This window comes from Sus scrofa, chromosome 8 (genome assembly GCF_000003025.6).
Source record: "Sus scrofa isolate TJ Tabasco breed Duroc chromosome 8, Sscrofa11.1, whole genome shotgun sequence".
Lineage (NCBI taxonomy): Eukaryota > Metazoa > Chordata > Mammalia > Artiodactyla > Suidae > Sus > Sus scrofa.
The window spans coordinates 47,579,757-47,592,217 of record NC_010450.4 but is presented as its reverse complement, the minus strand read 5'-3'; the positions used below and the strand labels follow the sequence as shown (position 1 = coordinate 47,592,217).

Sequence of the window (12,461 nt, the reverse complement as noted above, 5' to 3'; positions counted from 1 at the left end):
TTTCTTTTTTTTTTTTTTTTCAGCTGCGCCCATGGCATGCAGAAGTTCCTAGGCCAGGGATCGAACCTATGCTATAGCAGTGACTGGAACCACAGCAATGACAAGGCTGGATCCTTAACCTACTGAGCCACCAAGGAATCCTCCCAAAAACCTCCTTTGATTCAAATTATGGAAAACTAAAATCACCTCACACAATATCGACGCTTTAAGAGTTAATTATCATTTCAGCAAATTAGATAGTAAGAAATGTTAATAGATTGGATGCATTGGGTACAGTTGGTATTAGCACAACACATACGGAAACATAAAAGATTGAATCAAGGTGAAGAACAAGAAAAAAGTCTGCTTACATGTGAGAGAGATTCGTGAGAGGTCTGAACATCCTTTGCTGGATATTTGAAATTTCAAGTCCTTCTAGACTGCTAAAAATATCAAATTAATTATCAAAAAACATGTTATGCAGGATATAATAAAATGAGTTTCTGTGCAGGAAAATTTAGTAAAATGTTATTAGTTAACACTTATTCTGAACTAAACATTCATACTTAGGCATTTCTCTAACATTTATTTTCTTTCTTTCTTTCTTTCTTTCTTTCTTTCTTTCTTTCTTTCTTTCTTTCTTTCTTTCTTTCCTTCTTTCTTCCTTTCTTTTGGTTGCACCCAGGGCATGGATAAGTTCCTGGGCCAGGGATTGAGTGGGCGTCATAGCAATGACAGGAGCCCCAGCAGTGACAATGCTAGATCCCTAACCCACTAAGTCACCAGGGAACTCCTCTAACTCCTTTAAAAATTTTTTTTATTAAATTGTTTTCATCAAATGAAAGCTTCTTTAAACTCTATAGTGCTCTATCATTTTCAAAATTCTTTCACATGACTTCATATAATTCCATAATAATCCTTTTTTCCCTCCCCAATTTCTTTTTTGATTCTGCTATTTATACACATATATCTCCCAATTTAAATTTTTTGGCTCCTCATAGATTGTGGCACAAAGCTTTGTGCATGATATCTATTCAAGAAATATTTGTTAAATAAATAAGCATTATCTTTAGACAATATTACAATAGCAGGGGTGTTTTATGTTCTTGACAATTTTCTAAAAATTTTAAATAATACTTTTTTTCCTAATAAAATGCCATTTTAGTGAGGGAATAGTTAACTAAAGATTACCTTCTCAAGGCAATTCTTAGACCTTAACTGAATTTGTGTGTGTGTGTGTGTGTATTACAAGTAATGATTTATATAATCTAGAAAATTCCATGTTGGGATAACCACAGCTATAATAAATTCTTAGTACCTGGTGTTAATGAAGGAATAAATATGCATAGATTTACTCAGAGGATCAAAGCAAACAATCTGGTATAAGATCCTGGTGGCTATAGAAAAATACAAAATTATTAACTATTATTTAATTTTTAGCTTATAAATACGAAAGATTAAACTAATAGCTACCTGTTTATAGCCTAGCAAGCACCCTGTTTCTGTGGAGTTTAACTAACATCCTGGAAATAAAGCTTCTGATTTTAGAGATTCTATCAATCTTATTTTATAGAATTTATTGGCTATTAGTATACAAACAAAAATCACATCATAAAAATATCCCCATAGGTATATACTTACAGAGACTTGAGTTTGACAAGATAATCAAATTGGTTTGCTTGAATTTTCTGGATTGGGTTATAGGAAAGATTCCTGTATTTTAAAAAAAGGAAGCAAAAGTCATTTCTAGAAACTACTTGAGTAAAAAGAAAGTGCAACTATTGACTGAGGGTTACTTTTAAACATTTTTTGTTGATTATAGCCCTTGCCCCAGAGGGCTCACTGGACATTCAAATGGGTTGATGGAAATAAAACACTTAGAACAGCACATAGTTCTCAGTAAGTGCTCTGTGGCTGTGCTAATAATGGAGAGAGGTTAGATAACATGAGCATGAAAGTGGAGTGGTGGAGAAACAACTCCAACTGGAGGAGGTAGGTACCCCAAAACATGCTGTGCTCATTTCAGATTTTGCATATAATCAGGTGTGGCTTAAATGAAAGAAAAATAATCTCATTTAGTAAAAATTTAAATTAATAAAATCATAATGAATCCTTTTTACAATAAATTATGTCAAGGAGTGGCCTATTGTATTAGCAATCTATGAAGCATGAAATGAAAAGCAAAAATCCATGGCTAGGAAAAAAGAGATATAATTCAAAGTAATGGTCTAGCTGAACACAAATGGAGAACATTTCAACATCTTTGTAGAATAACACCTTGAAACAAGAATCATTGATTAAGTGGAACTTCTCAGGGCAGTTTCACTTTTTTAAGAAATTTATTCCAGATTAGACCATTAGTTGGGTAAGGGAGGGGTGGTGATTACAGAAAAAAGGAACGAGATGAAGAATGACAACGAAAAATGTGTTGTGTGTGTGAAAAAAACAAAGGTAAATCAATATTCTATGAACAGAAACAAAACCATCTTAATAAAGGCCATATGTGAAAGCCAAAACTAACATTATGCTCAATGGTGAAAGGCTGAAAGCCTTTTCTCTAAATTTAGTAATGGGACCAGTATGCTTATTTCCACCATTTCTATTTAACATAGTGCTGGAAGTCCTAGCCAGAGCAATCAGGCAAGAAATAAAAGGCATCCAAATTGGGAAGGGGGAAGTAAATGTTTGCTGATGACACAATTTTATGTGTTTAAAACCCTAAAGATTTCACACACACACACACACACACACACACAAAACTGTCAGAACTAACAAACAATTCAGCAAAATTGCCAAATATGAAACCAACACAAAATAATCAGACAATAATCAATAATCAAATGCAATAACAAACAAGAATCAAATGCATTTCGATACATTAATCATGAGCAATCCAAATTGAAAATTAAGAAAAGAATTCCATTTACAATAACATCAAAAGAACAAAATTCTTAGGAATAAATAATTTGAAAAAAGGTGAAAGACTTGTACTTTGAAAACAAAAGGTTGCTGAAAGAAATGACAAAAATGAAGGGATTAATATGGCAGAGGAGAAGGACATGAAGCTCACTGTCTCCCACAAATACATCTACACATGGAATGAGTCTCATGGAACATCTACTGATTGCTGGTATAAGACCTCAGACTTTCAAAAGGGCAAGAAAATCTCCATGTAATAGGGTAGGACAAAACAAAAAAAGAAAAAAAGAAAGAGAGAGAAAGGAATTGGGATGGGACTAGTGCACCTGGGAAGGATATGTGAAAGAGGAAAGGTTTCTGCACACCAAGAAGACCCCTCACTCTCAGGCAGACCAGCCAGAACAAAGGAGGAGCTTAAAAGCCTTGGAGATGAGTGCAGGAACTGGTTTGCAGAGAACAAAGTGGAGAAAGATTTGCACAGATGGTGCTGCCACCTGCATGCCCCAGCCTGAGATGCACCTCCACTGAAGTGGGCAGGGGCAGGACCACCATGGGAACTTTCTCCATGTGTGGGCTTGCAGGCAGCAGGGCACCCCTTGCATTAGCTCTGGGGGCAGGAGTAAGCTGCTGCTGCCATCTCAGACTCCAGAAGTAGGTGCAGACTACTGTATCCACTGAGGGTCTTATGAGCAGGCAACAGTCACTGCCCTAACCTTCCCAGGAGGGCATGCAGTCTGCCAATGCCACCGCTGAGGGGCCTGTAACTGGGTGCCAATTGCTGTCCTAATCTTCCTGGCAGTGTGTGCAGGCTGTGCACCTGCATAACCCCTATCATGGGGATAATGGCCAGTATACACTGAGGAAAGAGATGGCAAGCATCCAAATCAAAACCATCCCTCTCACACATGCACACACACACACACACACACACACATACACACACACACACAAATTAAACCCACACAAGTTATGTAGGAATGCCCCTGCACATAAATAGCCCTCCAACACTACAGTAGACAATTATTTCTCCTAAACTCACAGAGTAAGAGAAATGTAAGCAAAATGAAGAAGCAGAGGAAACAGTCTCAGTTAAAAGACCAAGAGAATTCTCCTGAAGGAACAATGAAACAGAACTTTTTAGTCTAATAGAAACCAAGTTTAAAAAGGAGATAATGAAAATGCTGAAGGAATTAGGAAAAGCTATCAACAGAAATGCAGATTACTGCAAAAAGGAACTAAAAACTATAAGGAGAAGCCAAGAAAAACTAGAAAATTCATTTGCTGAGATGAAAGCTGAACACAAGGCATGACTAGCAGAATAATAATGCAGAAGAAAGAACAAGTGGTCTGGAACATAGGATAAGGGAATTAATCAAAACAGCAGACAGAAAACCAAATGAAAAAAATAAAAACAATATAAGGGTCTTAAGAGATAATATAAAGCATACCAAAATATGCATAATAGGAATTCCAGAAGAAGAAGAAAGAGAAAAGGGTATCGGAAATGTATTTGAAGAAATTATGGCTGAAAACTTCCCAAACATAAATAAGGAAATAGATATCCAGACACAAGAAGCACAAGATGAACACAAACCAAGACATATAACAAAAACTGCAAAAGTTAAAGATAAAAGAGAGGATTCTAAAGGCAGCAAGAGAAAAACACAGTTAGTTACAAGGGAACCCCATCAGCTGATTTCTCTACAGAAACAGTGTAGGCCATAAGGGAATGGTACAATATATTCAAAGCCTTGAAACTGAAAAATCTGCAGCTTAGAATACTCTACCTACCCAGATTATCATTTACAATAAGAGAAATAAAGAATTTCTCAGACAAGGAAAAACTAAAAGAATACAGCAATATTAAGACTATGCTAAAGAAATATTGAAAGGTTTTCTCTAAATAGAAAAGAGCCAAGAAGATATAGGAAGGAGGAAATCACAATTGGAAAGTAAATCTCTTAAATGAGCCAGTATACAGATCAAAAAGAAAACTATTTGTGAAAGTAATGATAAACACAAGGAACAGCAAAAGGATAAATATGAAGATGTACAAAAGGATATCCAAATTATAAAAGGTGGGGAAGGAAAGTAAGAAAATATAGATTCTTTTTTTAAAGAATGTGTTTAGCCTATGTCACTATCAGTCTAAATCAAGCAGATATAGGAAAGGGTTAACATACTTGAACAACAGAGCAAACATAAACCCCAAACAAACAATAGTTTCACAAAAACCAAAAAGAAGAGGTCAAAAGCATAATATAAAAGGAAATCATCAAACCATAAAAAGAAAAAGAAAGGAACAAAGAGAAACATAGAATCAACTGGAAAATAAGGTTTAAAATGGCAACAAATACATAAATTATCAGTAATTACCTTAAAAGTCAGTGAACTGAATGACATACATAGAGTGGCAGGCTGAATTAAAATAACAAGAGCCTACAGTATGCTGCCTACAAGAGACCCATGTTAGGGCAAAGGAAACACAAAGATTAAAAGTGAGGGGATGGAAAAAATATTACATGTTAATGGAAATGACAAGAAAGCAGAAATCACAATACTCATACCAGACAAAATAGACTTTAAAACAAAGGCCATAAAGAGAGATAAAGGAGGATACTATTTAATGATAAATGCATCAACTGAAGAAGAGGATGTTTTGGAGTTCCCATCGTGGCTCAGTGGTTAATGAATCCAACTAGGAACCATGAGGTTGAAATGAAAACTCATTTCAACAACAATGAAAACACAACCATACAACAATTTATGGGATGCCACAAAAATAGTTCTTAGAGGGAAGTTCATAGCAGTATGAAGAGGAAGACCGAAAGTCCTCCTCAAAAAACAAAAAAATCTCAAATAAACAACCTAACCTACCACCTAAAGGAATTAGTCAAAGAAGAACAAACAAAACCTAAAGTCAGCAGAAGAAAAGAAACCATGAATATTGGAGAGAAAATGAATGAAATGAAGATTAAAATAACAGTAGAAAAAAAATCAATAAAACCAAGAGTTGGGTTTTTTGAAAGGGTAAACAAAATTGTCAAACCTCTTGTCAGACTCACCAAGAAGAAGTGAGAGAGAACTCAAATAAATAAAATAAGAAATTAAAAAGGAGAAATCACAACTGATACTGAAGAAATTTAAAAAAAGAGGATACTATGAATAATTATATGCCAGCAAATTTTACAACCTAGAAAAAATGGGCAACTTTCTAGAAACATACAGCCAACCAAAACTGAATCAAGAAGAAATAGATCATTTGAACAGACCAATCACTAGAAATGAATTTGAATTTGTAATTGAAAAAAAAACTCTTTGTAAACAAAAGTCCAAAACCAGATGGCTTCACAGGCACATTCTGCCAAACATGTAAAGAAGAACTTATATTGATCCTTCTTAAAATTTTCCAAAAGGTAGAAGAAGAAGGAACACTCCCAAAGACATTCCACAAAGCTATCATCATCCTGATACCAAAACCAGATGAAGATATTAGCAAAAAAGCAAATTATAGGCCAATATCTTTGATGAACATAGATGCAAAAATTCTCAACAAAATTTTAGCTAACTGAGTCCAATAGCACATAAAAAATATCATACACCAGGACTAAGTGGGATTCATCCCAAGTTCACTAGGATGGTTCACTGTATGCGAATCAATCAATGTCATACACCACATTAACAAAAGAAAAATCAAAAACCACATGATTGGAGTCCTTGTAGTGGCTCATTGGAAACTAATCTGACTAGGATCCATGAGGACACAGGTTTGATCCCTGGCCTTGCTCAGTGGGGTAAGGATCTGCCATTGCTGTGAGCTGTGGTGTAGGTTGAAAACATGGCTTGGATCTGGCATTGTTGTGGCTGAGGTGTAAGCCTGTGGTTACAGCTCCAATTCAGCCCCTGGACTGGGAACTACCATATGCTGCAGGTGCAGCCCTAAAACAAAAACAAAAAAAGAAACAAAACATACAATCCCCTCCACATGATCATCTCAATAGATGCAGAAAAAGCATTTGACAGACTCCATGATAAAAACTGGAGTGGGTATAGGGGAACATATCTCAACATAATAAAAGCCATTTATAAAATATAACACTCAACAGAGAAAAGCCGAAAGTCTTCCTGCTAAAATCTGCAACAAGACAAGGATGCCCAATGTCACCACTTCTATTAAACATAGTATTGGAACTTCTAGCCACAGCAATCAGACAAGAAAAAGAAATAAATGGTATCCAAATTTTAAGGGAAGAGTTAAATCTGTCACTATCTGCAGATGACATGATACTATACATAGAAAACCCTAAGGACTCCACACAAAAACTACTGGATCTGATAAGTGAATTCAGCAAAGTAGTAGGATACAAGATTAACATTCAGAAATCAGTTGCATTTCTTTACAGTAACAATGAAATATCAGAAAAAGAGTATTAAAAAAAACCTTTTAAAACACATTAAAAAATACCTAGGAATAAACCTGACCAAGGAGGTGAAAGACTGATATACTGAGAATTATAAATCATTAGTAAGTGAAATGTTAAAAGATGCAAAGAGATGGAAAGATAGCCCTTGCTCTTTGATTGAAAGAATTAATATTGTTAAAATACCCATATTACCTAAAGCAATCTACAGATTTAATCAGCTCTCTATCAAATTACCCATGATATTTTTCACAGAACTAGAACAAATAATCCAAAAATTTATATGGAACCATAAGAAATCCAGAATTGCCAAAGCAATCCTTAGGAAAAGATAAAGCAGGAGGCATAACTCTCCCAGACTTCAGACAATGCTACAAAGCTACAATAATCAAATTAGTGTGGTACTGGTACAAAAACAGACATATGAACCAATGGAAGAGAATAGAGAGCCCAGAAATAAACCCAGACACCTATGGTAAATTGGTATTTGACAAAGGAGGAGAGAATTTTTATATTCTTGTCTTGGGAAAAAGACAGTCTTTTCAGCAGGTAGTACTGGCAAAATTGGACAGCTGTGTGTAAATTAATGTATTTAGAACACACCCTCACACCATGCACAAAATAAACTCAAAATGGCTTAAAGACTTAAACATAAGACATGCTAGCATAAAACTCCTAGAGGAGCACATAGACAAAACATTCTCTGACAAAACTATAGCAATGTTTTCTTAGATCAGTCTCCAAAGGCAATAGAAATTAAAAAAAAAATAAACAAGTGGGACCTAACCAAACTTACAAGCTTCTGCACAGCAAAGGAAACCATAAAAATGCAAAAATACAACACAAGGAATTGGAGAAAATATTTGCAAATGATGGAATTGACAAGGACTCCCAAATATACAAACAGTTCGTAAAAATCAACAACAAAAACAATCCAATCAAAAAATGGGCAGAAGTCTTTTCTCCAGATAAAACATACAGATGGCCAGTAGACACATGAAAAGATGCTCAATATCACTAATTATTAGAGAAATGCAAATAAAAACTACAGTGAAATACCTATACCTCACACTGTTCAGATTTACTATCATTAAAGTCTATAAATAACAAATGCTGGAGAGGGTGTGGAGAAAAGGGACCCCTCTTGCACTCTTGGTGGGAATATAAATTAGTAGAACCACTATGGAAAACAGTATGGAGGTTCCTCAGAAAACCAAAAATATAACTACCATATGATCCAGCAATCCAACTCTTTGGCATACGCCCAAGCAAAAGAAATGATTCAAAGGGATACATTAACCTCAATGTCCATTGCAGCAATATTTACAATAGCCAAGACTTGGAAACAACCTAAACGTTCATCTCCAGATGAATAGATTAAGAAGGTGTGGTAGATGTATACAGTGGAATACTACTCAGCCATAAAATGAACAAAATAATGCCATTTGCAGCAGCATGCATGCAGCTATAGATTCTCATACTAAGAGATGTTAAGTCAGAAGGAGGACAAATACCATATGATATCAGTTATATGTGGAATCTAAAATATGACACAAATGAACTTACTTACACAACAGAAACAGACTCACAGACATGGAGAACAGACTTACGGTTGCCACCAGCAAGGGGGTGGGGGTTAAGTGGAAGGGACTGGGAGTTTGGGGTTGATAAATGCAAACTATTACATTTCGAATGGATAAGCAAAAGGTCCTATTGTGTAGCACAGGTTACTATATCCAGTATCTTGCGATAAGCCATAATTTAAAAGAATATAGAGGGAGTTCCAATCGTGGTGCAGTGGTTAACGAATCCGACTAGGAACCATGAGGTGGCGGGTTCGGTCCCTGCCCTTGCTCACTGGGTTAAGGATCCGGTTACTGTGAGCTGTGGTGTAGGTCGCAGACTCGGCTCGGATCCTGCGTTGCTTCGGCCCTGGCATAGGCTGGTGGTTACAGCTCTGATTCGACCCCTAGCCTGGGAACCTCCCATGCAGCGGGAGCGGCCCAAGAAATGGCAAAAAGACAAAAAAAAAAAAAAAAAGAATATAGAAAAGAAAGCATATAGGGAGTTCCTGCTGTGCCTCAGGGGAAACAAATCTGACTAGTATCCATGAGGATGCAGATTCAATCTCTGTGCTAGCTCAGTGGGCTGGGGATCCGGCATTGCCGTGAGCTGTGGTGTAGGTCACAGATGTGGCTTGGATCCCCTTGTTGCTGTGGCTGTGGTGCTGCCAGCAATAGCTCTGATTTGACCCCTAGCCTGGGAATTTCCATATGCTACAGGTGTGGCCCTAAAAAGCAAAAAAAAAAAAAAAAAAAAAAAAAGAATGTATATATATTTGTATAATTGTCACTTTGCTGTACAGTAGAAATTAGCATAACATTGTAAACAACATACTTTAAACAAAACAAATAATATTTGACAAAAAAGAAATTAAAGAAGATACCAATAAATGGAAAGACATCCTGTGTTCATAGCTTAAAAAATGGAATATTGTTAAGATGTCAATACTCCCCAAAGCAATCTACAGACTCAGTGTAATCTCTAGCCAAATTCCAATTATTTTTTTGCATTAATAGAAAAACCCATCCTAAAATTCATATGGAATCTCAGGGGAATATAAATAGGTTAAATAACCTTGAAAAAGGAGAACAAAGTTGGAAGTCTCACTTCCTGATTCAAAACTTCCTACAAAGCCACAGAAGCCAAAACAGCGTGGTAATAGTGTAAAGGTAGTTATAGAGAAAAATGGAATAGAGAAGATATCCTAGAACAATTCTTTGTATACATGGTCAAATACTTTTAAACACACGTCAAGACTGTTCAGTGGGGGAAAGGATGGTCTTTTCAACAGATGGAGCTGGGAAAATCTGATAGATATTCACATGCGAAAACATAAGCCTATATCTTTAGCTTCTACCATGTACAAAATTAACTCAAAATGGACCAAAGGCCTGACTATAAATGCTAAAACTATACAACTCTTAGAAGAAATCAGAGGAGAAAAGCTTTACAACATTTGATTAGGTGATGATTTCTTGTATATGATACCAAAAGCACCGGTAACAAAAAAAAAAAAAGAAAGAAAATTCAGACTACATCTAAATCAAAAACTTTTATGCATCAGAAAACACTGTCAATACAGTGAAAAGCTAACCTACAGAATAGAAGAATATATATATCTGAAAATGATTTAGTATCAAAAATATATGTATTCTTACAACTTAATGAAAACTGAAACAACACAATTTAAAAATGGGCAAAGAATTTGAGACATTCTCCAAGCAAGATACACAAATGGTCAATAAGCAAATGAAAAGACGCTCAACATCAATAGTCATTAGGGAAAGGTAAATCAAAACCACATGAAATACCATTTCACATCCTTTAGGTTGGCTATTATAAAAAAATTATAAAATAGCAAGTGTTGTAGAAGATACAGAGAAATTGGAACCCTTATGTACTGATAGTGGGAATGTAAAATAGTGTAGCCACTACAGAAGAGAGTATGGTGTTTCCTCAAAAAATTAAAGATAGTGTTACCATAGGATCCAATAATTCTACTCTTGGGGATATATACCCAAAAGAATTGAAAGCAAGTTCTTGAACAGATATTTGTAACCCACATTCACAGCAGCATTACTCATAATAGCTAAAAGGTGGAAGCAACCCAAATGTCCATCAATGGATGAATGGATAAATACAGAGTGATATATACACAAAATGGATTATTATTCAGAATAATAATATTCAGAAATTTTGACATATGCTACATCATGGATGAACCTTGAAGACATTATGCTAAGTGACATCAGCCAGTCACAAAAGAACAATTATTGTAAGATTCCACCTATATGAGGTACCTAGAGATGTCAAAATCATAGAGACAACATGAAGTGTTAGCTGCTGGTGTGTGTGTGGAGAGAATGGGAAGTTATTACTTAATAGGTATGAGTTTCAGTTTGGGAAGATGAAAAAGTGCTGGAGATGGACAGTGGTGGTGGTTGAGCGACAATGTGAATGTACACTTAAAAATGGTTAAAATTGTAAATGTACATATGTATATTTTATCACAACTTAAACAATAAAAGAAATGAAAAAATAAAGATACAAAATTCATATCAGTCTTACAATTGTGAGAGCTCCTTCAGATCCTTAAATACATGTGGTGAAAGATTTTCAATCTTATTACTTCCTAAATCCCTAGAGAAATAATTGCAAACATGTCATATTACTTTCTTAGGACTTTATTCATAGTTCTGTAATTTATTAGAAAATCATTATACAACTTTTCAACCATGCTATTAGTGAGTTATACTAATTAATAGAAGTTGAAACTTTAAAAACGGAGTGAAATGGTAAAAGATAAAAATATTTTATCTGGAGTTCCTGTTGTAGTGCAGTGGAAACAAATCCCACTAGTAACCATGAGGCTGAGTGTTCAATACCTGGCCTTGCTCAGTGGGTTAAGATCCCATGTTGCTGTGAGCTGTGATGTAGGTCACAGACATGGCTTGGATCCTGCGTTGCCGTGGCTGTGGCGCAGGCTGGCAGTTGCAGCTCCTATTCAACCCCTGGCCTGGGAACCTCCATATGCCGCAGGTGCAGCCCTAAAAAAAGACAAAAAAGTAAAAAAAAAATTTTATCCCATTTTATAACTCACTCAGAGACAATACTTGGTGGTATTTGATCAATACAGATATACATTTCTAATTCAATTAATACATGTGTTGTGCCTGTCTTTCTTTCTCCCCTCCTTCCCTCCCTCCCTCCCTCCCTCCTTCCCTCCTTCCCTCCTTCCCTCCTTCCCTCCTTCCTTCCTTCCTTCCTTCCTTCCTTCTTTCCTTTCTTCCCTGTTAAGTAGAAATATGGTTTGGAGCCTTAATCTTTTCTTTTGCTTGGGTTTACTATGATTTTCAAGTGGAAGTGGATTATTTCAGGTGCTATTTTCTTCCACAGCTGACATGCACTGGATTTCATATACGGCTGGGACAGGATATTTCTTGTGTTACCTCATGTGTGTATAGAAGAGGGGGCTGAACATGGAACGACCTTGTTGCTTAGTTCTAAGAAGATTTCGGAGAGTAGTAGCTCTTGTGGTAGCTTTGACGGTGGAAACTCTCATGAGATAGGCCTTGGATT

The 12,461-nt window shown here is 35.8% G+C and overlaps 1 protein-coding gene across 16 annotated transcripts in view; it reads right to left on the bottom strand.

Annotated features, from left to right (window-relative positions):
- The window catches only part of RXFP1 (relaxin/insulin like family peptide receptor 1), a 129,868-nt gene that overhangs the window by 11,115 nt on the left and 106,292 nt on the right, over positions 1-12,461 (bottom strand). For 11 of the 16 annotated variants that reach the window (XM_021101289.1, XM_005666665.3, XM_021101295.1 and 8 more), the window contains 3 exons: positions 11,451-11,522; positions 1,621-1,692; positions 351-422 (listed from right to left, as the gene is read on the bottom strand). In XM_021101289.1, the coding sequence (XP_020956948.1) occupies positions 351-422; positions 1,621-1,692; positions 11,451-11,522 (216 nt within the window). The remainder of the gene's footprint in view (positions 1-350; positions 423-1,620; positions 1,693-11,450; positions 11,523-12,461) is intronic. The other 5 variants (XM_021101292.1, XM_021101296.1, XM_021101290.1 and 2 more) reach the window with 3 other exon arrangements.